Below are 27,889 nucleotides of genomic sequence, written 5' to 3' on the forward strand. Positions count from 1 at the left end.
CTTTAATTGAAAGATTTATAGTTGTTTCACCCTCTAAAAAAGCAGCCTGATAAGTTACCCCAGAGGTACCAAACATATCAACACTGAACATTTCAAACCTGTATACTTAATAAATAGCAGCTACGAATTCCTCATTTATATTAGCATATTCAGAAACGAGTAAGCATCATTTGCATAAGGTGCACCAACCAATGAGCATGAAGTCAGCTCCGCCCAGCAGGAACGTGGAACTACTTCCTTCAGCAGGTGCGCTCGTGCTCTGGACAACTGCAAAACTTTGCGTAAAGACACTGTAGCCTCGTGTTTCCTATTCCTTAAAAACATTATTCATTCCAGTTAATTTCACACGTGTATTTACCGAGGGCGCGAGGACTTTCAGCGAGACCGGATTGATGTTTACTGACATGGTGTCCAAGTTGACATCGCTTCAGCAGGAGCTCCTGAGCGCGCTGTTGGACTCGGGGGTCACTAAGGATGTGCTGGTCCAGGCGCTGGAGGATTTGTGTCCGTGTCCTGCAGAATTCGGAATAAAAATTGAAAAACCCTTGTCCCCGGCGAGTGTCAACGGCGGCAGCGACTCCAGTGATTCCAAGCCGGTGTTTCTGACTCTGACCAGCGCGCAGGGTAAAGGGGGCAAACTGTCCGGTGACGAAGGCTCGGACGACGGGGATGACTTCGACACGCCGCCGATCCTGCGGGAGCTGCAGTCTCTCAACACGGAGGAGGCGGCGGAGCAGCGCGCGGAGGTCGAGCGCATGCTGTCGTGAGTTAAGATACAGATATTTATTTGATAAATGGCGTGTTATTGGAATAGGCCTATTATATGCAGGTAATTCAGGGCAACACGTTACATTGCAGTGTACCTGCTATTTATTTATTTATTTTTGTGTTTAAGAACAATGCGCAACAATGTGCAGACTATAAATAACCGTGTGCCTATGTAGTTATTATTTCTCGGTAGAAACCTATGTAGTTCACTGTAACAAACAGTAGCGTAAAGATTGACCACTTAAACTACCCTATTCTTAATTAATTGAATTTTTTTTTTTAACTATGAACGTTTTTTTTTTTTTGCATGTAAAATATAAATTTTAAATGATTTGACAAAACCAAATATTATTTGATATAGTATGTGATTATTACTACATTTTTTTCCTTCGGAATTATTTTAATATTGTAAATAATTAATTAATTACCAAATAATATTACTTTTTTTTGTAAATTTAGGCAAAAAAGTAACTGGTCTACTTTTTAAAAGTAGACCAGATTAAATAGGCCTGTATTGATGTAAAGTCAAAACGAAACCACGTGTAGTTGTTATTAATTTATTTCTATAAATCATCAACAGAAAGATACACAATGTCGTATGAATAGAGGGAAAATATCTAGTTATTCATTGTCCAAAGTTATGGTCTTAAATCAACATCCTCGAGCACTCTCTAATGTGAGGGGTTATTTCCCCAAACAAACATTGGCTGATCCGTCAGTCATTTTCCTTTTTTGTTTAAACGTATTAAAACAATTACAAGCGTTTTACTTGTATGCTGAGTGCTGGACAAAACGTGTTTCACAAATACAGCCTAATTAAGAGTTTTCATTTAATTTGACATCGTATACTGACGTAATCCTATGTTACAGAACAAACGATATGGGCTAATATTGTTTTATATATTTTGTGCACAATATATTGTGCATAATATTATAACATTATTATTTCTTCATTATTTTATTGCATGCCTACAACCAGTTCTTCTATTAACATTTAGCCAATTAATTCCAAATGAGGCAAAAAAAAATATTGTTTTAGAAATAATAACCCTATATTTTTAATATTCCAATAGGCCTACTAATAGCCAGGCTACTAATTAGACAGTACTAATTGATAAATTGCTACATTTTTGAGTTACGTTTGAAATATTTTAGATGCTATTTGTATTTTGTGAATTATTATTCAATGTTACTGATTAGCTATTAAATTAGACCTATATTTTAAACGTTTACACATTTAGCCGATTATTTATTATTCTAGATTTTTCAAAACATAAAGGCATCATTTTACACTAACAAATGACATTAACACAGAAATAAAGCATGCTTGTGAAAGCTCATAGCGTTGGCTGCTGTGTTTGGCAGCGTGGACCCGTGGCGCGTGGCGCGCACTGTCAAAGGCTACATGCAGCAGCACAATATTCCTCAGCGCGAGGTGGTGGACGTGACGGGGCTCAATCAGTCTCACCTGTCGCAGCACCTCAATAAAGGCACGCCGATGAAGACGACCAAACGAGCCGCGCTTTACACCTGGTATATCCAGAAACAGCGCGAAATCGACAGGCGTAAGTGCCTCTTAACTCTTTCCCATCTGTGTAACATAAGAAAGCATGCTGTTTTTCTAACACTTCACAATTACGTTCCATTTGTTAACATGAGTTAACTGCATTAATTAACACGAAAGAACAATAAAAAATACTTTTGAAACATTTAACAAGTTCGTGTTCATTTCCACATTTACCAATACATCATTCAAATGAAATAAAAACAATAAAATGACAATAAACAGCTGTAATTTTATGAACTATTATTAAGTGTAAAATTAATAAATACTGTAACAAATATATTGCTCATTGTTAGTTAATTTTAGTCAATGCATTAACTAATGGGACCATATTGTGAAGTGTTACCGTTTTTTCTTTCAAGTATTTAGGCAATTTTTAGCCATGCTTCAAATGAATGAATTTCTTTACATTATGTAGTCTAATAAAATGTCATACCAAGTGACATTTATTTATTTTAAAGCTCTATTTATTTGCATTAATGTTTTGTGATACATATATGTTATTATATATTTCATATAATACTTTATATATAAGAACATGCATTATATTTAGTCTTTTATTATATTACATTCAGTATACACTATTATAAATTCTATAATAAAATCAATATGAAAAATCTCATTTTTTTATTTTATCCATTTGTATATACCTTTTTTTCTGAGACTTTGTTTGGATGGATTAGAAGACACTCAGAAAAGTAAAATGCACTTATTAATAAATGTGTAGACTGTGATTAAGAATGTGTTGTGATTTACTTTGAAAAGCCTACATTTCTAAAGGACACTTTTTTCAGGTCAGTATGTATCATGTGAGCTCTGCTCTGTTTAGCCCCATTATTGGATCCGTTTTTACCATTCTCAAAATTGCGCCTTCATTATGGGCCTCCCCATCCAAGCGCTATCTATCATGATTCTGCCTTACTCTGCCCCAATCATGTCCCCCTCTTATTTCCGCAGAGTTCGACCGTGTTCAGGGCTCTGACCTCAGTGACTCAGGCAGTCAGGATCAGGTCCTGTTTTTTTTCCCAGAATTCAATAATACCGGACACAGTTCGGGGGCTGCGGGAGTTTCTGGAGGACCAGTCGGAGATGAGGGGGAGCCAGGCTCTAAGAGGATGAGACGAAACCGCTTCAAATGGGGTCCGGCATCTCAGGAGATACTCTACCAGGCTTATGAACGACAGAAGAACCCCAGCAAAGAAGAAAGGGAAGCGCTGGTAGAAGAATGCAACAGGTCATTTTCTCTCTATATTGATTTAGTTTTATTAGAAATATTTGGTAACACTTTTTAACTATTTCAAGGTGTCCTTTTTTATACGTTACAAGTACTTACTATTATAATAACAATACAATTAAGCATAATTACATGCAAGTAACCCTAAGCCAAACCCTAACCATATAGTAAGTAAGTACATATGGTTAATTAAAATTACTCAGTACTTAAATGTATAATTATACTGGAACAAGGACACCTTAACATAAAGTGTAGCCAAAAAAATAAAAATATATATATATATACACAAACGTACGTGTGTGTGTGTGTGTGTGTGTGTGTGTGTGTGTGTGTGTGTGTATATAATTTAATACAAAGTGCCATTAATTCAATTTTGTTTCTTATTTTCCTGTAGTGTACTATATTTTTATGTTTTTTCATTTTATTATACTACATGCAATATATATTGTGTCTACTACAAATTTAATTCTATATAAAATCTTTTGTGAATTTCTTTATTTTGGCAAGTTTTTATACACTTTTGTACTTTGATAGGATAATTATTATTTAATTTTTATTTATATTTATATTTATGCATTGGGTTTAGTTTTTATTAAAAAAAAAATATATATATATATATATATATATAATTGCTTATTAATTACATTTGTTTCTTTGATATTTAGATATCATTGTTTTTTTTGTATTTAGATATCTTAAATGTGCATTGTACAAATACAAATTCTATATTTTCGGGTTGTTTTCAGGGCAGAGTGTGTTCAGAGGGGTGTTTCGCCCTCTAAAGCACATGGGCTTGGATCTAACCTGGTCACGGAGGTTCGTGTGTACAACTGGTTCGCTAATCGGCGTAAGGAGGAAGCCTTCAGACAGAAGTTGGCTATGGATACGTATGCACCCCACAGCATGAACAGCCTGTTGTCCCATCCATCATCACATATCCAGCACCATCACAACAGCTCAGATTCAAGTAAGATTTTGCTGCTGTGCAAATACTCACAGGCTCTGTTTACACTTGATATTAATATCTGAATTTGGATGTCCTGATGTCTACCACGTGTTATGTATACACTATCACAGTTTTTAAAAAATATTTCAAGTCATCTTTTATTTTTGTATTTTCAGTTTTGTTTTAATTTTAAATAATTTGAATATTTTCATTATTTTGTTTAATATTTCTTTAATTTATTTTTATTCAGTTCAGTTTTAGTTTTTATTTATTTCCAGTTAGTAAATTTAGTGCTTAAGCTTATTTCAGTTAATTGACAAAACAGCATTTATGTTTAGTTTAAATTTTGTTATATTTCATTTCAGCTTTATTTCAACAAAAATGTTTTTAATAGTTTTAGTTACCGATAATTACAGAAATATTTTGTCATTATGAGTGTTAATATCAGGTGTGAAAAGGCTCCCAGATGCAGTGAGTGTGTGTGTTTTATTGGAATTCCTCCGTCCCATTAGTGTGTGAACAAAGCACACAGCCGCACCCGCAGACACATGTGAGGTAGAGGGACATAAAATCGCTTACTGCAATCTTCAGGGTCAAACAAGGGTCAAGTCAAGGTTCGAGCTTTGTGTCTGGGAGCATGTTCAGCACACACTCTCTCCCTCAGAAGATCGATCTCTGTTTGGAAAAAAGTATTTCAAACCCAGAAGGATCACGCAGTAGCTTAAAATGATCATAATATAAAATCAAAATGCTTCAGCTTAACTTTTGACAACTACAAAAGGACACCATTCTGTTGAAAAGCTGTAAACTGTCAGCCTGTGAAATGGACCGAATTCCGCAGAATGTTTGCGAATGGATTAATATTACGTCAAGAGAGTGAGTCAGAGAACAGCGTGTTTGCTCAACCTGTGTGTTCTGCTACAGTCACTGACCTCCAACTGTTCAAAAGCTCTTTGATTTGATTTCAGCAAGAAAAGGCACAACATTTAGCATAATCAGTTTTGAGGTATGTTTATGAGAATGCATTTAAGGAATAGACGGTCCGATAAAGTGTTTGGACTGCAGACTCTTATCATTGTAGCTGCATTTACAGCTACACAAAGAGGTCAAATAAAGATAGACAGAATCAGGTCAGTATGTGCGACTAGCAGTTTTATTCTCTCACCGTTTTAAGTGTGACAGAACAACAAAACTAACCTTTTTTGTTGTCAAAGCATTAACTGTGCACGGCAATACAGTTAAAAATGATGTTTCTTATGTATTTCAATGCAGAACTCAGGTACAGTCAACAAGGAACCAGTGAGGTCACTTCCTCGACGACCATCAGTCACCATGGTAGCAGCCAATCAGTATTGCAACAGGTGTCTCCGGGTGGTCTGGACCCCTGCCACGGCTTGCTATTGAAAGATGCCAAAATGGTAAAGCGAAATCTGTTTTAGCGTCCACATTATAGTGCGGTCACAATGTGCACGCTTTGACAAGTATGGGTCTACCCGCCCTTTTTTCAACCCGAAATAGCATGTAGTCGCAGAGATCAATGTACATTTTCCAGACATGATTGATAAAGTCGCCTTTATTTGAAAACTGACTCAACTAGGTCAAAGAGAGCATTGATCTAGCATATGCAGGCAGTACGTTTGTTCACTTTTATGGCTGGTGTGAATTGGCCCCCCCAATAAACATTTGTTATGTTATGTTAGTGCGCACTCACAGTCCAAAACAACGTCTTGCACCAGAGGAAAGGAACCATGCTCTAACCTGCAAAGTGTTTGTGTACCTTATATGTATTTACATTGTGTGTTTGCATGTGTATGTGTGTCCAGATCTCAGTCTCTGGTGGAGTTTTGCCTCCTGTGAGCACTTTGACCAACATTCATAGTCTGTCTCAATCGTCTCATCATCATCATCAGCAAGCACAGAGCCTCATAATGAGCCTGGCCGCTCAAAGTGAGTGGATCACCATTTTATTTCCTCCTTCTTCATGTCTTACATCATTGTTGTTCTTAAACTGTGGTATGTGTTAAACTTGCAGTAAAGAAACTGCAGCTGTGGTTGCTAGAATTTCACTCTTCTCTGGGAGTGTCCTTGTACTGTTTTTTTTTACTGTAAATACAGTCATTCATAGTTTTTACTTGCAAAAAACATAAATATACAGTATTTTACAGCATAATTACATATGCAATGTTAAACCATTTACATAGTTAAATTTTTACATAGTAATATATATGGTAAGGTAACCTACAGATATTACTGTAGCATGTTTAGAGTTCTGTTTCTAAAGTTAATTGCACTTTTAATTGATCCTTTATGCATGCCCATGTGAATATGCTTTTATCGCCCTCATTTTAACATGTGCTGTAAAAAAAAAAAAAGGCAAATCTACTGGTAATTTTCTGCCAGGACAGTAATAGACAGTTCCATCAGCAATAAAACATAACGCAATGAAGTGCGAACTAACCCTAAACACAAATAAATACGGTAAAAAAAATCATATTAATACAGTACATAGTGCTTTCTATTAATATTATTCCATATTTTTTGATGTGATAGATGCGATGTGATTTTTTCTGATGTGGTATTTGGTCTGAAAAGTTTGAGAGCTCATCCACTCATTTTTTCTAATTAGTTATTAAATAGAGTTGCAAAAAACAATTCAAATTTCCTCAAACACTCCTCCTCCTTTCATTAGTCAGTCAAACACTCAGCCCCGCCCCCAAGGTGGGTTGGTCAAGCCACTATTGCTGTGCCGGTATGGATTCTCAAATAAACAATGTTTTTATTGCAGAAGTAATAGTTTGATAAGCATCTTGGTGATCTAGTGAGATCTTATAAACATGTTTATTGCCAGCTACCTGAATGATAACAACTCTAAGGACACAGACGTTTGAAGGTCATTCTGTCGCCCCCTTGAGTACTGAGGTGTGTGACCACCAGAGTAATGCAAGAACACATTTTATGTGTTGGTCACGCATTTGAGTCCATGTTTGCAAACTTGCCTAAGCCAGTAAACAGACGTCAGGCAGTCATAACAGAGTCATTCAAGGTACAGGTTCATTCAAGTCTTAAAGGTACAATAGCAAAATCATCCTGTTTAAGGATTCAAACTAACACGTAAAATTATAATCTCACTGTTTTGGCACAAAAAGAATGTTATAAATGGACATAAAATGCTGAAAAGGGTAGAATGTGGCCCTCATGTATATATATATGAAACACATTTAGGACTACGTTTTGATTACTTTTGGCCTAACTCGTTTATGACATTGATACAAATAGGATAATCTTGTACCAGTTGATATAAAAATACAAAGAAAAAGAAAATATATTCCATCCATTATTATAAACAACATGAAGTGCATTAAACATTACATTAAGTCAAGGTTTCCCAAAATGGGATTTGTGAAGGAACCTCAGGGAATTTGTGAATTTAATGAAAAGCTAATACATTTAGTCATTTAGTCATTTAATAATACTAATACAAAATAAAAATACTAATAATACATTTAATTACTAATAGTCATTAGTAATACTTAAATAATAAAACATGTCAAATGAAAACAAATCATTTTAAAATGACAACAATCAAAATTATTAAGTTACAGTGCATACAGAAAGTATTCAGACCCCCTTCACTTTTTTCAGTTTTGTTATGTTGCAGCCTGATACTACAATTGTTTAAATTCATTTTTTCCCTCATTAATCTACACTCCATACCTCATAATGCCAAAGTGAAAACAGAATTTTAGAAATGTGTGTAAATTTATTAAAAAGAAAAAACTGAAATATCACATTTACATAAGTATTCTCAGTACTTCAGTAGTTGAAACACTTTTGGCAGCAATTACAGCCTCAAGCTTTGCACACCTGGATCGGGATATTTTTTGCCATTCTTTGCAAATCCTCTCAAGCTCGGTCAAATTGGATGGGGACCGTTGGTGGAAAGCCATTTTCAGGTCTCTCCAGAGATGTTCGAAAGGGTTCAACTCAGGGCTCTGGCTGGGCCACTCTAGGACATTCACAGAGTTGTCCCTAAACCACTCCTGTGTTGCCTTGACTGTGTGCTTAGGGTCATTGTCATGTTTGAAGGTGAACCTTCGGCCCAGTCTGAGGTCCTAAGCGCTATGGAACAGGTTTTCTTTGAGGATATCTCTGTACTTTGCTCCATTCAGCTTCCCCTCAACCCTGACCAGTTTGCCAGTCCCTGCCGCTGAAAAACACCCCCACAACATGAGGCTTCTACCAGCACACTTTAATATTGGGATGGTACTCTGCAGGTGATGAGCAGAGCTGGTTTCCTTCAAACATGATGCTTAGAATTGAGGTTCATCAAACCAGGGAATCTTGTTTCTCAGAGTCTGAGGGTCCTTTAGGTGCTTTTTTGTAAATTACCTTACCAAGTGTGTTTTCATGTGTCTTCACTGAGGATTGAGTTTGGCCACACCGCCATAAAGTCCAGATCGGTGGAGTGTTGCAGTGATGTTTGTCCTTCTGCAGGTTACTCCCATCTGCATATATGATCATGGAGCTCAACTAGAGAGACCATCAGCTTCTTGATCACCAGTATAGACAAGGCTCTTCTCCATCAATTGCTCAGTTTGGCTGGGAAACCAGCTCTTGGAAGAGTCCTGGTTGTGCCAAACGTCTTCCATTTGAGAATTATGGAAGCCACTGTGCTCTTGGGAACCTTCAGTGCAGCAGAATTTTTTTCTACCCTTCCCCAGATCTGTGCCTCGATACAGTGCTGTCTCTGAGCTCTGCATGCAGATCATCATGGCTTGGTTTTCGCTCTGATATGCATTGTCAGCTTTGAGGCCTTTTATAGAGAGGTGTGTGCCTTTCCCAATCATGTCCAATCAATCTAATTTACCACAAGTGGACTCCAGTCAAGGTGTAGAAATATTTCAGCAATGATCAAGAGAAATGGGAGGCATCTGACCTAAATTTCAAGTGTTGTTGCAAAGGGTCTGAATACTTATGTATTTGTGACATTTCAGTTTTTTCTTTTTAATAAATTTACAGACATTTCTAAAATTCAGTTTTCACTGTGTCATTTCAGAGTGTAGATTAATGAGAAAAAAAATTATTAATATCAGGATGCAACATAAAATTGAAAGAAGTGAAGAGGGTCTGAATACTTTCTGAATGCTCTGTATGTAGCATTATTTCTGAATGTTCAAAATGTCCACTGCTTATGTTTTTTTTTCTTAAAGGAAAAAGTCAGTTTATCATTTAGTTGAGCTTTAATTAACTATAATATTCTGATATATAGGTCATATATTATTAGGTATAGTATCTATAAAGGATTGTTATTACTTTCATTCTTGTTGAACACTTTGATAACAGTGTTTTTATGTTTTTCCAGGTCTGACATCTCAGCAGTCTCAGAGTGTGCCTGTCATCAACAGCGTGTCTGGACTCACAACCCTGCAGCCCATGCAGTTCCCTCAGAGCACCAGCCTGACACAGCTGACCACAGCTCACATCTCCCAGCAGCCCTTCACACAGTCGCACAGTAAATACACTCGCTTCTTTGCCTATGACAGCAGAAAATATTGTGATTCTGAATAACAGTGTGCAAAACTCACATTTTGCATGTCTTTTTCAGTGTACTCTCCCAAACAAGAAGCTGCCCAGTTTTCCCATCCATCTCGATACACGACCATGGACACCAGCACCATCACGCACCTGGGCTCTAGCAAGCAGGTCAGTCTTGAACATTCACAGGAAATAGCATACTTCCTTGTTGCAAAATAAGGTGGATAGATTTTTATACAGGTATTTATCTCTATATACATAAACTGTGCATATCTGTATGGCTTATTGTGTTGTATAATCGTTATTCTCTATTGTCACTGCAGTGTCCTTTGCAGGCCTGGTGAACAAATGCACCGGAGCGAGAACTTCCTCGGCAGCTTAGCAACAGCAGTGCATGATATCTGTGTTTCTCGGTTACTTTGGTAACCTGTCAGCATGGAGAACCAACAGGAGCAGCACTGCCTCTGGATTCTGCGACAAATGAAGACTAGTGATTGATATATTACACCTTTAAGCCATAATGGATGACAGAACAAAATGGCAGAACTTGACGTTTGAATACTGAGCCGAAGGTTTCACACCAAATGCTTTTAGGTGATGAAATCTTCAATGATACTGTACATACGATTAAATGAGAAAATATGGTTTGTTGTAAAATAAGGTCAACTTTTCAGGCAAAACAAGTAGTCAGTCAATCAGAGATATGTTTTTTTTTTCCCTTACACACCTTTGAGATTTGAAATGTATCCTATATTGTAAAAGAAAATCATCGCATTACCGTGTAAATTCACATTTTTTCATAACATCAAAATGGTCTTTCTATTTCAATGCATGGACTTGCACATAAAAGTGATCCCAAAAGACGCTATAAACATAATTGCTTCTCAGGGATTGATTTCACACTACTCCATTGTACTCCATTGTAGAATATACATATAACTGCCGAAAGGTTTTGCTGTTTTTTATATGTTTTGGAATCACCGCAATCATATTTATATTTGTGTAAATTGATAAATAATACATTTTTGAAGAATATCTTTTGACTCCGGTGCTCATTTTTATTACTCTAAGACAAATATGATGTGTTTATTTATGGGAGCGAAACGTTTTGTCCAATAATGTACCATAAAGCAGGAGCACACTTTGCATTGTAAATGTTTTCACACACTAATGGAAACTCAGATGTGTGAAGGAGAGGTGGAGACCGAGATGGGCAATAAAAGGGTGTGTTTTTGTTTTCCATGCCCCATTAGGTCTATTTCCCTTGCTGTCTCACTGGTCAAAGTGCATGCAAGTATCTTCTGAGTTCACCTTTAGGAAGTGAACAGGTGAAGTCATTTCCTTTGCTCTTCTCACATGACTTCTCTAGCATGTGATTACAGTTTTTTCCATGGAAACTAAATTACCGAAACCAAGACCCTGGGGAGTAATTAGAGGATGTCTAAAGTAAACCAGTGTATCAGTCTTTGACTCTGAAGAAAAGCACTGCTGATTAATTTTCATAACTGTTTTCATAAATTTATACTTTGTATATATTATACTTATATTATATTACTTATGTATATGATACCTTTATTATAGAAAATAATATGCATATATAAAATATGCAACATTTAGCACATGCAGTATTGGGTCGCTCCTTGTGCAAAGTAAAGATAAAGAATTGTTTGTAGCCCAAAACAAAAAGTTGTACATTTCAGACCGTTCAAATAGATTGAGACAATTCAGTAATGCTATATTGTTATTGTTCCAGAAGAAGATGACCATTACACAGACTGTAGGGTCCTGTTTTGTTTTTTTTGTTTTTTTGAGAGAGAAATTAACACTTTTATTAAGCAGGGCGCATTAAAGTGATCCAAAGTTACAGTAAAGACTTTTACATGCTGTTCTTTTGAACTTTCTATTCATCAAACTATCCACAAAATACTAAGCTGCACATTTGTTTTCAACATTGATAATCATGAAAGTTTTTTGAGGACTAAATCAGCATATTAGAATGACTTCTGAAGGAGTTTGTGACAATTTATTTGCTAAATTGTCAATTTATGAATAAGTCAAGTTAAGATATGGATTGATCAACAAGCTACTGTTCATTCCCTCACCATATAGTTGTTAAATTCTAAAAAATAATGGTATATTAATAATCATGTACTAATACTTACTTCAACATGAATTTATGATTAATGAAGACATGAGCTAATTATGAACCAATCAAGAGCTAACCTTAACTACAACCAGAGTCATAAGGATTCATGCATGATTAATGCAGCCTTAACTACATGTTAGTACATGTTTGATAGTTAATGCACAATTAACATTGAGGGGTAAACTAAATAAAACATTCTCTATAAGATCTCTATCATCAGTAACAAGTTAAAGCTTTCTGTCATACTTTTCTGCAGATACATATCATAGCAGAGGATCTTAACATTCTGAACTAGTCTGTGTATGAACTGAATCAACTGTATTGCAATTGTAACACATTAGCGGTTAGCATAATAGGTTCTTCTTTATAGTCCAGCAGAGGCAGCAGAGGACACATGCTGGGATGTGGACAATGGAGGACAACGTGGAGGCGTAGAGCAATGAATGTGCAGACATGCTCTTCAGAACAGGTCGGCAGAAGAGATCTTATGTCAGCTTCTGCTGGACACTCACTGGGGTCAAAGGTCAGAAAGACAGGAGACAGAAAAGCTGACTTTACTCCTGTAACCCTCCATTATCATCCCACACTGCCATATCTTGGTGTTAAAGCAATGTTCCAGATTCAAAACAAGCTGTTTTATCAACAGATTACCACAGAACATGATATTTGAATCATGCAAGACATTTTAAATGCAGAAATGTAATGTTAATGGGTTTGTTTTGAACCTTTCTACTTCTACTTCTGTACCAAAATGTGCTCTATTTCAGCTGTAAGGTTTCAGTGGTCATTTATGATTCTGTTGTTTTAATGAACTTCTGGTAATGCATGACCAACATGTGAGAGTAGTTCTCTCCATGTAAACAGACCTTTTCTCATAATTTTTCAGGTGTTAAGCAAAAGTTTCAAGTTTTTTCTGGCTTTACATGGTAATTACAATATGATGTCGGTCTGATAAAATTAGAAAAAGGGCCATTATTACTTGACCATTTCCACCCCCCTGTCTAGCTATCAGGGGGTCCAGTGTGTGGGCCAAACATCAGCCCACAATGACCCCCTACTGACATCTTGCTGACTTGTTCACTTAGACAGTTTCAAACATGCTGACTAAAAATATTGTTCAGTGATCAAATGCTTTAAAATAAAGAATATATTATTGTATTTATATTTACAGGAGTTCTGCAAATAATTTGAAAATAAAATCTAAAAATACAAATCTATATAAAAGTTTAAGGTCAGTAAGATTGAAAAAAAAAAATATATATATTACTTTTGTTTCACAGGGACGTACAGTATTAAACTGATCAAGTGACAGTAAAGTTTCCTATTTAAAAAAAAAAAACCCTGAATTTTTTTTTTTACAAATCCACAAAATAGTAAGCAGCAAAACTTAACATAGATAATAGTAAAAAATATTGTAAGAAACAATAGTAAGAAAATTGTTTGTTGAGCAGAAAATCAGCATATTTGAATGAATTCTGAAGAATCATGTGACGGAACACTGGAGAGATGATGCTGGAAATTCAGCTTTGCCATCACAGGAATTTATGAAATTTTAAAATATATTAAAGTAGACAACAGCTATTTTAAATTTAAAATGTAATAACATTTCACAATAATACTGTTTGATCTGTTTGATCAAATAAATGTAGCCTTGGTGAGCATAAGAGAAAAACATTGCAGAATCAAGTACAGTCCCCAAACTTTTGAACGGTAGTCAAAAAATTAAAAACATTTTCACAAAGGTGTTATTTAAAAAAAAAAAAGACAATTAATGCCCACTTAAATTTACAGGAAGACTCTTAGCATACTGTATACTTTCAGAAAAAATTTACAAAAGCTGTCACTGGGGTGGTACCTTTTCAAAAGGTACACCTTTGTACCTAAAAAGTCCATATTGGTACCTTGAAGGTACGTGTTAGTATATACATAAAGGGTACAAAAGTGGCACTTTTGTTTCTGAGAGTGTACCATGCCATTCTAATATCCTCACAGGTTTATCCTGTGATCTGATTTATGACCCTCTTTGGTTTCTAAAGCCATTTTTAGCTTTTGCCAGAAGACCTTAGTATCTTCTCCAGGTTTCGGCCAGCGGAGGTAGGTTCGTTTCTTCACCAGCTTCCTCATCCTGTGATATGGAGAGAGCTGATGTGTGGGGATATCCTCAAGGAACACCAGAATCAACACATCCTTCTGCTCATCAAAGAGTCTGAAGCTTGCCACTTGGACCTCACTTGAACACCAGTTGCTCTTCAGGTAGTTCCTAGTGATCAGGCAGATGGTCTTGCGGCTGCTGTATATGCCATCAACAATGTTGTCTATTATTGGCCTTCCTGGCTCAAAATCTCGGTGGTGAAGACACAGTCTCCAGTCCTGTTCTCCTTCTAATTTGGGAATAAGTTCCTCCATTACCCAAGGCTCGTCTTTGGTGTTGTAGGAAATGAAGGCATCGTACTGGAACGTCGAACCGTTCTGTTTCTTCTTGCTGTCGTAAAGGAAGGCTAAGAAGAGGTAGTATGCATAAACGACCTGAAAACGCAAAAAATGCCAGACGAATGACGAGAGGAGGGTGAAAATTACTGCAATACTGCTGCAAAGAAAGCAGATGAAGTCGATATTCAAGGTGCAGGATTCGGTGTTGAAAGACGACAAGCTCATTCCTCGTAAGGAACTAGGATAGCTACACATGTACTTGTTCAAATAAATCACCTGAGTAGAATTACTATTCTTGGCCCAGTCAATGAAGAATGCATTGGTACAGTCACAAGTGAACGTGTTTTTCTCCAAGTCGAGGACCTCTAGTCGAGGCACTGACTGAATCAGAGTTTTGTTGATCGTGTCAATCTCATTGCCCCTAGCTTTTAAGGTTGAAAGTCTGGAGAGATTAGCGTTCAACAGGAAGTTCAGCGAGCGTAGCTGTGTTCTCGAAAGGATGAGTTTGGTTAGCTTCGAAATGGGGTGGAACAACTCAGTCGGGATCGAGTGGTCTTCGGACAGCGCATTCTTGGAGAGATCCAAAAACCAGAGCTGGGGGCAGGACTGGAATGTATCAGGATTCAGATGAGCAAGATTCGTGTTTCCAGCGTAAAACATTTCCAAGGAGGATAAACCTTGAAGCAGATTTGAGGGTATTTTGCCGATTCCGCGACGTTGACTGTGTAAGGCCAATACTCTGAGTTGCTTCAGGTCTTTAAACGGAGGGTATTTCAATTGATCATCGTGAAATGAAATACTGTTGGCGAACAAATCTAGATTTTTGAGGTTGGGCATGCCTGAGAACACATTATGTTGTTTGGTTAATGTTTTAGCTGATATTTTGTTTGATGACAGCATTAGAGACGTCAGGTTATTCAGTCCTTCGAATGCATGGTCTTCGATGTCTGAAATCTGATTGTCTTGTAAGGACAAATTGTTCAGCTGTGACACATTCCTAAAAGTTTGCTTTTCGATTTTGCTTAGCTTATTAAAATTAAGTTCCAGATACAACAGTGAATGTGGTCCATTGCTGAAAGCATCACCGATCCTTAACAGATTGTTTGTTCCAAGCTTGAGGACCTCAAGACTCTTCAGGTCCTTGAACAAACAGGAACTAACGATAGAGATTTTGTTACCGTACAAGTACAGAGTTTTCACCTGTGTTAAATTGGCAAAGTCATCACAGGTGAGCGTGTTGATGCTGTTTCTGCTGAGATCAATGAACTCGAGAGTGAAGAGCATTTGAAAGGAGTTTGTTATTTGAGTCAGTTTATTGATTTGCAAACGCAGCGTTTTTAGTTGTGTAAATCCTCTGAACATACTCTGTGATAACTGGGATATTTCATTATTTCCTAAATCTAATTCCGTCAGGTTAGAACAGGGATCAAACATGTGGTCGGTGAGGTGTTTTATTTTGTTAGCATTTAGCCGTACAACTTGTAGCATTGAAGAACATGCGTTGAGCAGAAGGTTAGTCGTGTTCAACCGAACGTTTGCATTAAGCCTGATTTTATTCAAGACATTTTTGAAGCTCTGAAGCACATTAGCAGCATTCTGGCCTGACATATGAACATCCATGAAGTATAATGTTTTCACTGAGGTAAAGAATGTCTTTTCTGTAACATTCCATGTCATGGTTCCGTTTTGACCACAATAAGATAAATCAAGGTGACTGAGAGTTGGAAATATATTGTCAGTGAGCTGAAATGTTGCCAAAGGGTTGTTGGAAAAATCTAGTCTTTTTAATGCTAAGGGCTTTGTTGACATTTCATAGGAGTTGAAAGCATCAAAATGGTTGCTTCCAATGTACAGTTCCTCCAAAAATGGTGATGCAAGGACCGGCTTGATTTTCTCTATATAATAGAGGTGGTTTTTTGTTAAGTTTAACACCTTTAAATTCTGAAGCATGCTGAAAGCTGACTCTTCAATGTCTTGTATATAATTGTAATCCAGACGCAGCACCAGCAGATTGGTTAGGCCGTGCAGCATACCTCTCGAGATTCCTTGTAGTCTGTTGCTGGCCAGATTGAGATGGGATAAATTGGAAAGATTGTCAAGTGCACCCTCTTGAATCTGCAAGATCTTATTGTTGGATATGTTCAAGTCCTGTAAGTTTGACAACTGATTAAAGTCTCCAATCTGGATCTGTGCAAAGGCATTGAAGGAAACATCTAAAATCCGTGTATTTCTAGGTATCTGCGGAATCCTGAAAAAGCCCATTTTGTAGCAAAGTACTTTCGGCTGGATGTCTCTTAGGGGAGTACTGATTGTGCAGTTCTTTAAGGAAAATGCACTTGATGGGGAAATGAAACCACAGAGGGCAATATATAATGTGAGTTGCTGTAGTGTTCCCATGTTTTTTCCCATGATTCTTTTTACATGTCAAACTGGGAATGCACTGTATTCACCTAAATTAATTAATTTATTTGGCGCCCTTTGCCCAGCATTCCAGGAGTTTGACGTTGCATTTCCTACAAATAATAATAAAAAATATATAAATTAAATGAATTATTCAGAATCACTCATTAAAAAGGCAAAGATGTAATACATTTTTTACATTCATTTTAAGAAATCTCTATAAATTATTAAAAAGAAGTTTATTACATTTATAAGAAATTACACCGAAGTGAATTAGTGAATAAACCCCCAATCTATTAAATTATATATAAAAAATCTGATAAAATGACAAGACAAACTGATCCTCTCTCAAAAATAAAAGAGAAACTTTGCAACACAACCTGCCATACTTCATTCCATCAACATGAGCATGAGCCAAAGAATAATTTCTGTTTGCTGCATTTTTACAGAAGACAGACAGGCAAAGAGCAGTTTGCAAGATAATTGTTCAGAGAAATAAATATAAAAATTAAAAACATCTAACAGTTCCCTTCAGGAAATCCTCTGTCAGGAAAACTATAGTCCTTTATCAAAAACATTCCAGTGTGTGATATCAAAATCATTATTATCTAAATTAAAATCAATGCTATCAACAATTCCTATCAAGCGTAATATAGAAAACACTTACAATATGCCTCCTACAGTAGCTGCCAATACACAGAAATGAAACATCTTACTCACTCACAAAGACTCACCACTTCTTTTAGTCCTTGTCTGCTAAAACCCTTGAAAACAACAGGTTGGTCTTGTTTTATGCTGTATAACAGGATGTGAAGTAATCTGAGGGAGAAAAAAAGCTGAAGTAAAACCCACATATACATTCACAGACCTTCTAAACCCATAGATTCACACCGAATGAGACACCTATATGGCATATGAACCTAACCTGATTCTGCTCATGTATAGGCTGTAATTTATAAAGCATATATTATAATTTCATCATGTACAGGTATGTGTGATTATGTGTTTTCCTATTGGACTGCTTCCTGTCCTATCATGGGATGGCTCTGCTGTCATTCTTTATGAAAAGGCTTTAGTTCTCCTTTGGATGCAAACTTGAGCCACACAGACAGAGCAGTCAGTAAGATTCCTCATCTTTATCACACGAGAAGTAGCTCTCTCTACTGCTCTATTTACTTCTGTCACAGGAAGAGTTTTATTTTAGTTAATGATTTATTGCTCTGGAATGTTGTGTTTCAACTCTCTCTTGCTCATGCTGTTTCACTCACTTATAGAAATACATAATTTAAACATCATTAGGCTACAACACATTTAGACATACAGAACGTGACTCAGCTGTATTAAATTAATACTTAGGATCTACAAAAGACACTAAATCACACTAAAATGTTAAATCCAAGATTGGTTGTGGTTCTCGTCAGTTATTTTATTTTATTTATTGTGTTTTGGCTAATAATGATTCCTGTAACACGAAATTGATTATGAATATGCAACAAAAGGAGATTTACAAATAAAAAAAACGCTTTAAAAAGAAAATAGCGCTCTCTTGTGAGCGACAAAGGAAACAAAAAAGGTGTAATAATCGAACGCCGAGAGCGTGCTGGACTGGTCATGAAACGGAGATCGATTAGTCACGTCTTTACACTGTTTCAATGGACGCCTTTGACTTGTTTAGAAAGCTTGGGTCTGGGGCAAAGTTTGATCTGAAAAGGTTTGGTAAAGATGCAGAGCGATTTAAGGTAGGTTTTAATGCAAAGTACATAAGAACGTTAACGTATGTTAGGCTGTTGTTACGTAAAACGCAGGGAATAACGTTAAATTACGTGGATTTACGACACGAGATACTGCCACATGGCTAACACGTGTTTCCATTTCCCATTGAATGTTCCTTAAAATGCTAATGATAATCCGAGAAACCCCAAATAACGCTAAAAGAGTGCATTAACAAGTTGTGTGAGACAATTGATATTTTGCACGGTTTAAACCACTTTAACAGCCTATAGAAACAGGAATGCTGGTTGCTCAGCTGGCCATTATTCATTCTTGTGTAACCCCCCTTAGGTAGTGAAGTCTCAGAGCAAGGACAGCTCAAACCAGCTGGCTGGAATCAGCTTTTTTGGCAAAGAGACACAAGAGAACACGTCTCTGGAGTCCAGACTAAGTGAAGATGATGGTGAAGAAGAGAAAGAAGGCAGTGATGAAGAGCAGGCCTCTGGGAAACGGAAATGGACTGAACCAGTGAAGACAGCACGGAAGAAAAATAAAGGAGCCAAGAAAAAATCTGAAGGTAAGTCATCTTTCAATATTTTCTGATCGCTAGCAATTCAGTGGCTATAGTTTTCAAATAGTTCTTTCTCCTTTCTGTTGTGAAACAGATGCAGAGCCTGAGAAGAGCGAGGGAGACGGGATCAAATGGATGTCATCCCAAGAAAAGGTGAACGACCCCAAGAAGGAGTCTAAAGACAAGCCCTCCTTAAAAAGACTGAAGCAGCTTCATCAGGAGAAGGTACAAAGAGGAGTTATTGCTTTTCACACCACTTTTCATTTTGATTGGTCACACTTGAATATTCTTGTGTAATTTCACATGATAAGATCTGGGGATGATATCAATTCTGGCCAATGATGATAATTATTTTCATGTCATGGTCGATATTAAAATTCTGTACATTTTGTGTATATGAACAATTAAAAAAATTAAAAACGAATCAGTTGTTTTAAACGCTTTCGTTGAATTTAGTGCATGAATGTACAGCATGAAAAATAGATGTTCATATTGAGTTTTGCCCTTAGATTGCATTTAACAGGGTTATTGAATTATTATTGTTTTTAAATATTAGCCTAAATTGAGTTAGATGAATGAGAGAGAATTTTAAATATAAAAATAGAGGAGATAAAAGTGATACATCAGCCAGTAACTGATATGGTATTTGGGTGATTTGTGTTATGGCACAGTGTTAAAATTTACATTTATGTATCAACATGGATCTAATTTAAACTTGGGGAAAACAAACAGATGTTTTTGTTACAATATTGATTGTGTTTTAGGTGAATCGAATACGGCACCAAAACCGCATTAACGTGCACGGGACAGATATTCCAGATCCTATTTCCACTTTTGAAGAGCTGCAGGAGGAGTATGATCTGGACCCACAAATCGTTCAAAACATCAAGGCAGCGGGTTTCCAAACCCCCACACCCATACAGATGCAGGCCGTTCCTCTCATGATGCATGTATGACATGTTTCTGTTGCATCAGATATAAATGTGTGTGTTTTCCTGATGCTCATTTAAGTGTTTTGGTCTCATCATGGATGTGCTTGTTTTAGAAAAGGGAGATCCTGGCATCTGCTCCTACAGGCTCTGGTAAGACTATGGCCTTCTGCCTGCCCCTGCTGGCCCACCTTCGCCAGCCCCTCAACAAGGGTTTCAGAGCCCTCATCATCTCCCCCACCAGAGAGCTCGCCACTCAGGTAAACGTTCAGCCCACCTCGTGCTGATTATTACTGTAGACTACAACACAATCTATATATTGCTGACAGTTTAAACACATTGACTGGCATACAGAATGCAGTAAAGACTAGCATCTTCGTTTTTTTCTCCAGACTCACAGAGAGTTGCTCAAGCTGTCAGAAGGAGTGGGCTTCAGAGTTCACATGATCAATAAAGGAGTTGAAGCTGTGAAAAAATATGGGCCCAAGACAGCAAAGAAATTTGGTATGTATATGTACATTTGTTATATGTTTAAAATAGTTTTTGAAATAATTATTATTTGTATTCAGCAAGGATGAACTGATGATAGTAAAGATATTAATAATGTTATAAAGTCAATACATTTTCTTTTGAACATTATATTCATCTAAGAATCCTGAAAACAATGCATAATGATTTCCATGGAAATATTAGCAGCTGAACTGTTTTCGACATGTTTCTTGAGCATCAAATCAGCATATTAAAATGATTTCTAAAGGATCGTGTGACACTGAAGACTGGAGTAATTGATTCAACTTTGCTGTCATAGGAATTAATTGCATTTTACAGTAGAAAAGTTATTTTCCATTTGAAAAAGATTAGTTACTGTATTTTTTTTAATGCAGCGGATGTAAAGGTCGACTGAAAATAACAATGAGTTATAATGTTGCTTTGAGATCCTTGAGTGTTTAGCATAATTATGTTTCTAATGTGGGTTTGCAAAAATTGTGGGGTTAAAAAACAGTTTGAGAACTGCTGTTTTACTCTTAATACTTTTGTTTTCTAGATATACTGGTGACGACTCCTAACAGATTGGTATATTTACTAAATCAAGACTCTCCTGCTATCAACTTAAGTAGGTGAGTGATTTGCAAAAACTCTGTGGTTTAGCTTAAGAAAATCTCAAATCTGAACATTGTATTAATTATTAATTCGGTGTTTTCATCAAAGAGCTTCCAGATTGTTTCATGTTAACCGTCATACGCAGGAAATCAGTAGCTTCTGTCTCCAGTCTAAATGTATTTTTAATGTCTGTAGTGTGGAGTGGCTGGTGGTGGATGAATCTGATAAGCTCTTTGAGGATGGCAAGACTGGTTTCAGAGAACAGCTTGCCACTATCTTCTTGGCCTGCACTTCTCCTAAAATACGCCGGGTTCTCTTCAGTGCAACCTTTGCCATAGATGTAGAGCAATGGTGCAAAGTAAACCTAGACAACCTCGTCTGTGTCAGCATTGGACCCAGGTATCGAAACACTAAGCTTTTAAAAAAAATTGTTTTCTTTATTTTTTTAAGTTTTACAAATTTTACTTGCATTTAAATAATTTACAATTTTTAATTTAAATTAAAATTCATTTACCTGGCTCTGTCCTTCCACAGGAACTCTGCAGCTGAGACTGTGGAGCAGCAGCTTCTGTTTGTGGGTTCAGAAAATGGAAAGCTACTTGCTATGAGAAACCTTATAAAGCAGGTCTGTGAAGTCCTCTCTTTAGTCATTCTCGTGACAAAATATAATTTCTTAATGAAAAAAATAAAAATCCCGAGTTTCATAATTCAGATGCGTCATAAGGAGAAGTTAATTTTTAGCACTGAAATTGTCATAACTTGCATAATTTTCTTTCAGGGATTTCTGCCGCCAGTGTTGGTGTTTGTTCAGTCTATTGACCGTGCCCGAGAGCTGTTCCATGAGTTGGTGTACGAGGGAATAAACGTGGATGTGATCCATGCGGATCGCACACAACAGCAGGTTAATAAAAGTACCGGATTATCTTTAAAATAACATCATTAATCATTCATTAAAAAAGGATTTGAGGACGTAAAGTTGCTAAAAACGGGATTTATGGGTCCAAAAAGTTCCAGTTTGGTCACATCACTCCATAAAACATTGATCTTCACATTTCAGACAGAACTTAAAACTATTTCTTCTCTAGAGCTTTTGTGAGAGCTCTTTTGACTTGTATTTGCTGCTCAACTTTAGCACATGCGTGGGCTAAAATATGTGTAACAGCTCAAACATAGTATGGTTTAAGAGGGCTTAAATATGTTTTAACACAGCTTTGTACTGTACCATACAAATAAGTGACTTAAAAACAGCAATGCTGGATAATTAAAACATAGCTGTATTACAATTTTGCATTATACAGGTGCATCTAAGAAAATTAGAATATTGTGAAAAAGTTATTTTTTTGGGAACATTTAAAAAAGTGAAACTTTAATATATTCTTGATACATTACATGTAAAATGAAACATTTAAAAAAAAAATGTTTTAATTTTGATGATTAGAGCTTATAGCTCATGAAAGTCAAAAATCCAGTAACTCAAAATATTAGAATATTTCCTAAAATCAATCAAAAAAAGGATTTGCACAACAGAAAAGTTCAAGTTCTTTTAAAGTATGTTCATTTAAGCTCTCAATACTTGGTCGGGGCTCCTTTAGCACAAACTCCAGCATCAGTGAGGCTCTGCTGAGGCACTATTGAGCCTTCAGCTCGTTTCTCATCTTTCTCTTGAAAATATCCCATAGATATTATAATCCTCCTCCACCTTTCACTGACTTCTTTATGGACTAGGGCTTCAGTCTTTCCCCAGTTTGTTGCCAAACAAAATGTTTCCCATCAGACCCAAATAAATTACACTTGCTCCTTAGCAAAGGTGAGCCTAGCCTTTTGATTATTTCTGCTAATGAGAGGTTTGGTCACTGCAGAGTGCACTTTCAGTCCAACTTCTCTTAAACGGGCCGAGACAGATACTTACCCTATTTAGTGCTGAACTGGCAAGCAATTCCAGCTGCAGTGTTGAACCGATTCCACATAATCCTCTCTTCTCATGCATTTGTCTTGACGACCAGCCATGTGGACGACCAATCTTTTTGGGGGACTTGAATTAGCATCATTGTAAAGCTGCAGTATTTGCAAAATCAAATTTGGAACGACCAACTTCTCTTGTGGTGGGTGAAAGGGTCATCCCTTTTGCCTTCATCTGGACAACCTCCTGTCGCAGGCTTTCAGTAACCTTAGTGCGGCCCGCAGTCTCAGTGATAATTAGAGGAATGCTGTCACTTAAATAGGGTTTGTCATAAAAATGAGCTCCAGGTGCCAGATAAACTTTTAATTTGGAGGTATCTGTAAGTGCTCTCTTATTCTTTTTTAAATATCTCATTTAAGTTTTTAATACTGTGATTCAGAATGCAATTAATTCCTGAAATATGCTTAAAAACCACCCTTCTACTCCCGTGGTCTTAAATTTGAGGAAATTGTAGGTTGTTCTTTAATTTTGATCTCCAATGTAATATTAGTATATTTTCTTTAACTGGTCTTTCTTTGTCTCATTAGAGGGACAATGTTGTGAGCAGTTTCCGTTCGGGGAAGATCTGGGTGCTTATCTGCACTGGTCTCATGGCCCGTGGTATTGACTTCAAGGGCATCAACCTGGTTATCAACTACGACTTCCCTACCACTTCTGTGGAATACATCCACCGCATCGGTTAGTCTGTTGTAGCTTATTATTTGAGTAGAAAATTCATGTTATCTACCCTTATTATACTAAGCTTGCTGCTTTGTTTTCTCTATAGGGCGAACTGGAAGAGCAGGACACAAAGGAAAGGCAATAACTTTCTTCACAGAGGATGACAAACCTCTCCTTCGCAGGTAATAACAGCACTCTACAATTGTAATAGTATTGCCTGAAATTTAAGGGAGATCCCTTTCTAACCCTGATTGCATGTGCCTCTGCTTACTTACTTTTTTTGTATCAGCATTGCGACTGTCATAAAGAAGGCTGGATGTCCTGTCCCTGAATACATGATTGGGTTAAAGAAAATCAAAAGGTGAGGTTACTCAGTAATATTATATAGGTGTTATACCATAACTTTCGTCTTTTTTTAGCATTCTGGGATAGTTGTTTGTTCAATACTGTAGTTGGAGATGTTTAGATGTAAAATATGCTGTCTGGAGACTAGTGTTGCTATCAAATATCCAAATCTCTAATTTTTCTTCCTACAGAAAATTGAAACGGCAGCTTGCAACAAAACCCCCCAGACGGTCAACTATTCGCACGACTCCACGCATTCTCTTTGAGAAAAAGCCCGGCAAGAGAAAAAGGTTTGTTCTGGATCCCAGTGCAGATAGCCGGACAGTTTTTATTTTTGCCTCACAGAATTTAAAAAACAGGACCAGAATGGCATTATTTCAAACTTTTTATTGTCAATTAATTCATAGTTTTAACATCTATCATTTTAAACTCTTTAACAGTTTAATTTTGTATTGCAGCATTTAATTGATTTAATTATAATGGTGGTTTCTCATCGGAGTTTAGTGTGTAAAATTCACTACATTTTCACTGTTTAATTTCAGGACAAAAAGAAAATCGGAAGCAAAAGCAAAGGGCGACGCATCAGAAGTCATTTCTAACACCTGATCTGGCACATTGAGTGTTGTACAGACTGCTATTTCTTTTCTATCCATATTATTGTCTCTAATAAAGTGAATGTTGATCAGACTGGGTGACAATCATCATTTGGAACAGAGCTGTTCCATTTTACATTCCACAAAACATTACCACCATAAACTTGAAGAGGGTCTCTTTAATGATTTGTTTTGATCAAATGCGATTTAATAAAGGTCAGACTTGTAATGTCTCCTCACTGTATCGTGTTCATGGTATGCTGAGTTTCAAGCATCAAGTAGTTTTTTGTGTTTTCACCTCAGTGCCATGTGAGATGATCACAAAACAGCCAATCAGAATATACTGGATGTTGTGGGGTGTTGGGCAAACGAGTTTTCATTATGTTTCCGGGGCCATTTGGACCTGGTGAAGCATAAGTTTATAAAACAGTCATAATATTTCTCAACTAAAACCACATTGTGTGTGATCAGTAACTTGTTAATAAGTGATTGCACAAACATATGTCATTACAGTGTTATCATGTTAATACATTTGCCTGTTTTTGTTAATAAAATTAATTGATTTATACAGTTGAAGTCAAAACTTTACATACACCTTTCAGAATCTGCAAAATGTTAATTATTTGACCAAAATAAGAGGGATCATACAAAATGCATGTTACCTGAATAAGATATTTCACATAAAAGATGTTTACATATAGTCCACAAGAGAAAATAATAGTTAAATTGATAAAAATGACCTCGTTCAAAAGTTTACATACTTGATTCTTAATACGGTGTTGTTATCTGAACGATCCAAAGCGGTGTTTTTTTGTTTAGTGATAGTTGTTTATGAGTCCCTTGTTTGTCCTGAACAGTTAAACTGCCTGCTGTTCTTCAGAAAAATCCTTCAGGTCCCACAAATTCTTTGGTTTTTCAGCATTTTTGTGTATTTGAACCCTTTCCAACAATGACTGTATGATTTTGAGATTCATCTTTCCACACTGAGGACAGCTGATGGATTCATATGCAACTATTACATAAGATTCAAACGCTCACTGATGCTCCAGAAGGCAATACCATGCATTAAGAGCCGGGGTGAAGATTAGTACATTTTTCTTGTTTTGCCTAAATATATTTTTTTCATTTAATACTGCCCTACAGAAGATACTTATAAGTTTTCCAGAAGTCAAATTAAGTTAAATTTACCTTGATCTTTAAATTCAAAAAGTTTTCACGCCCCGGCTCTTAATGCATCAGTGAGCGTTTGAACCTGTAATAGTTGCATATGAGTCCCTCAGCTGTCCTCAGCGTGGAAAGATGAATCTCAAAATCATACAGTCATTGTTGGAAAGGGTTCAAATACACAAAAATGCTGGAAAACCACAGAATTTGTGGGACCTGGAGGATTTTTCTGAAGAACAGCAGGCAGTTGAACTGTTCAGGACAAACAAGGGACTCATGAACAACTATCACTAAACAAAAAAAAAACCCCAGCTTTGTTCAGGTAACAACACAGTATTAAGAATCAAGTATGTAAACTTTTGAACGAGGGTCATTTTAATAAATTCAACTATTATTTTCTCTTGTGGACTATATGTAAACATATTTTTTTATGTGAAAAATCTTATTCAGGTCAGTACTAAATAAACAATAACATGTATTTTGTATGATCCCTCTTATTTTGGTAAAATAATTAACATTTTGCAGATTCTGAAAGGTGTATGTAAAGTTTTGACTTCAACTGTATGTGACACTGGACCACAAAACCAGTCGCACGGGTATATTTGTAGCAATAGCAACAATACACATTGTATGGGTCCAAAATATTGATTTCTCTTTTATACCAAAAATCATTAGAATATTAAATAAAGATCATCTTTCATGAAGATATCTTGTACATTTTCTACCGTGAATATATCAAATCTTAATTTTTGATTAGTGATATGCATTGCTAAGAACTTAATTTGGACAACTTTAAATGCAATTTTCTCAATATTATTATTTTTTTTTTAGCACCCTCAGATTCCAGCTTTCAGATGATGCATAAATCTCAATTTCAAAATTTGACCCTTATGACTGGTTTTGTGGCCCAGGGTCTGAAATATAAACATACATAATCTGAGTACTTAAAAAAAAAAAGCTAATAAAATAAAAAGCCTCCATTTGGGCCAGAAAGGTGTAAAAATGTGTTTGGAAAAATTGCTTATCTTTAAAAAAGAAATGAAATTTTTTTTTTATAGTCTTGGCTTATTTGCAAATTGTGGTTTCCGTACTATGTAATAAAATACGTATTTCCTTGGTTTTAGGGAAAGTCCCCAGAAGAGTGTGTAGCAAGACAGTACTCCAATACTATGACATAATTCATAATGTCTTTTCTTAAAACCACATGATCTGTTGTTGCTTACTAGCCTTTACATTCAAACGTTACAGCTAAATGTATTGTGTTAGAATTGATCATTACATTTAAACAATGAGAAATTGTTAACATGTTCAAACTCAAATTCAATATAGCTTGACTGTGCAGCTCCAAGCCTTGAAGCAGAATCAGGCTTTTGAAGCTTCAGTTCTGTGTTGAACTTCAATAAAGACAAAGTTTTAGAAAAGAAAGCAAATCTCTTTTCTGAGTGGCTGCCTTTTATCTTTTTCTCTCTCTACGCACACGCACACACATAGATACACTATATTGCCAAAAGTATTGGGTCACCCGAAGCATATGTGTAGCTAAATTAAATTTAAAATGTAATATACAAAATGCATATTAATGCATAAGTGAAGAATAGCACTGTCTGTTTGCTTATGTGCATCAATCCGAGTGTAAACAGTGAGAGATGTTCAGGCAGGTGAAAAGCGTTTGGTTAACGGTGAATATTGAATATCTTCATCGCGGGGTATTTAATGAAAATGCAATTGAAATGTCATATATAAGTTCCAATGCATTTAAGAAAAATAAAAGTCATTTAAATCACCATTTTGCTACCCTTTTGCTGCACCTTTGGCTCAGAATGCATTTTGAAA

At 36.3% G+C, this 27,889-nt stretch overlaps 3 protein-coding genes across 4 annotated transcripts; 2 read left to right on the forward strand and 1 right to left on the reverse strand.

Moving 5' to 3' along the window:
* Window positions 1-222: 222 nt before the first annotated feature.
* LOC306861965 (hepatocyte nuclear factor 1-beta-B-like) lies at window positions 223-11,082 on the forward strand. The gene is made up of 9 exons (XM_079404520.1): window positions 223-763; window positions 2,134-2,333; window positions 3,290-3,566; window positions 4,313-4,533; window positions 5,785-5,930; window positions 6,336-6,459; window positions 9,875-10,024; window positions 10,118-10,215; window positions 10,371-11,082. The coding sequence occupies exons 1-9, from the start codon at window positions 393-395 to the stop codon at window positions 10,389-10,391; spliced, it is 1,608 nt and encodes a 535-aa protein (XP_079260646.1). The 5' UTR covers window positions 223-392; the 3' UTR covers window positions 10,392-11,082.
* Window positions 11,083-13,698: 2,616 nt separating this feature from the next.
* Window positions 13,699-17,789, reverse strand: LOC306862409 (uncharacterized protein). 2 transcript variants are annotated; one of them, XM_079405205.1, is made up of 2 exons: window positions 17,691-17,767; window positions 13,699-17,136 (listed from the first exon to the last, which is right to left on the reverse strand). In XM_079405205.1, exon 2 carries the CDS (start codon window positions 17,030-17,032, stop codon window positions 14,180-14,182), a length of 2,853 nt encoding a protein of 950 aa, XP_079261331.1. In that variant the 5' UTR covers window positions 17,033-17,136; window positions 17,691-17,767; the 3' UTR covers window positions 13,699-14,179. The 2 variants fall into 2 exon arrangements, with proteins under 2 accessions (XP_079261331.1, XP_079261332.1); XM_079405206.1 differs by having other exon boundaries at window positions 13,722-17,136; window positions 17,758-17,789.
* An 868-nt stretch (window positions 17,790-18,657) lies between these two features.
* On the forward strand, window positions 18,658-27,001 carry ddx52 (DEAD (Asp-Glu-Ala-Asp) box polypeptide 52). The gene is made up of 15 exons (XM_079404474.1): window positions 18,658-18,762; window positions 19,085-19,310; window positions 19,399-19,529; window positions 20,069-20,254; window positions 20,350-20,493; window positions 20,626-20,737; window positions 21,279-21,351; window positions 21,530-21,733; window positions 21,869-21,959; window positions 22,113-22,235; window positions 23,822-23,972; window positions 24,061-24,136; window positions 24,244-24,315; window positions 24,491-24,589; window positions 24,842-27,001. The coding sequence occupies exons 1-15, from the start codon at window positions 18,676-18,678 to the stop codon at window positions 24,903-24,905; spliced, it is 1,839 nt and encodes a 612-aa protein (XP_079260600.1). The 5' UTR covers window positions 18,658-18,675; the 3' UTR covers window positions 24,906-27,001.
* The last annotated feature ends 888 nt before the right edge of the window (window positions 27,002-27,889 follow it).

The sequence above is a fragment of the Barbus barbus genome (assembly GCF_936440315.1).
Source record: "Barbus barbus genome assembly, chromosome: 43".
In the NCBI taxonomy this organism is placed as follows: Eukaryota; Metazoa; Chordata; class Actinopteri; order Cypriniformes; family Cyprinidae; genus Barbus; species Barbus barbus.

What these genes read in the sequence shown, in the direction of transcription:
- LOC306861965 (XM_079404520.1), top strand. Translation starts at nt 393, where the DNA reads ATGTTTACTGACATGGTGTCCAAGTTGACATCGCTTCAGCAGGAGCTC. An exon ending in GCCCTTCACACAGTCGCACA is followed by an intron (nt 10,025 to 10,117) that starts GTAAATACACTC and finishes TGTCTTTTTCAG; the next exon opens with TGTACTCTCCCAAACAAGAA. An exon ending in ACCTGGGCTCTAGCAAGCAG is followed by an intron (nt 10,216 to 10,370) that starts GTCAGTCTTGAA and finishes TTGTCACTGCAG; the next exon opens with TGTCCTTTGCAGGCCTGGTG.
- LOC306862409 (XM_079405205.1), bottom strand. Translation starts at nt 17,032, where the DNA reads ATGGGAAAAAACATGGGAACACTACAGCAACTCACATTATATATTGCC.
- ddx52 (XM_079404474.1), top strand. Translation starts at nt 18,676, where the DNA reads ATGGACGCCTTTGACTTGTTTAGAAAGCTTGGGTCTGGGGCAAAGTTT. An exon ending in CCTGCTATCAACTTAAGTAG is followed by an intron (nt 21,352 to 21,529) that starts GTGAGTGATTTG and finishes TAATGTCTGTAG; the next exon opens with TGTGGAGTGGCTGGTGGTGG. An exon ending in CGGATCGCACACAACAGCAG is followed by an intron (nt 22,236 to 23,821) that starts GTTAATAAAAGT and finishes TTGTCTCATTAG; the next exon opens with AGGGACAATGTTGTGAGCAG.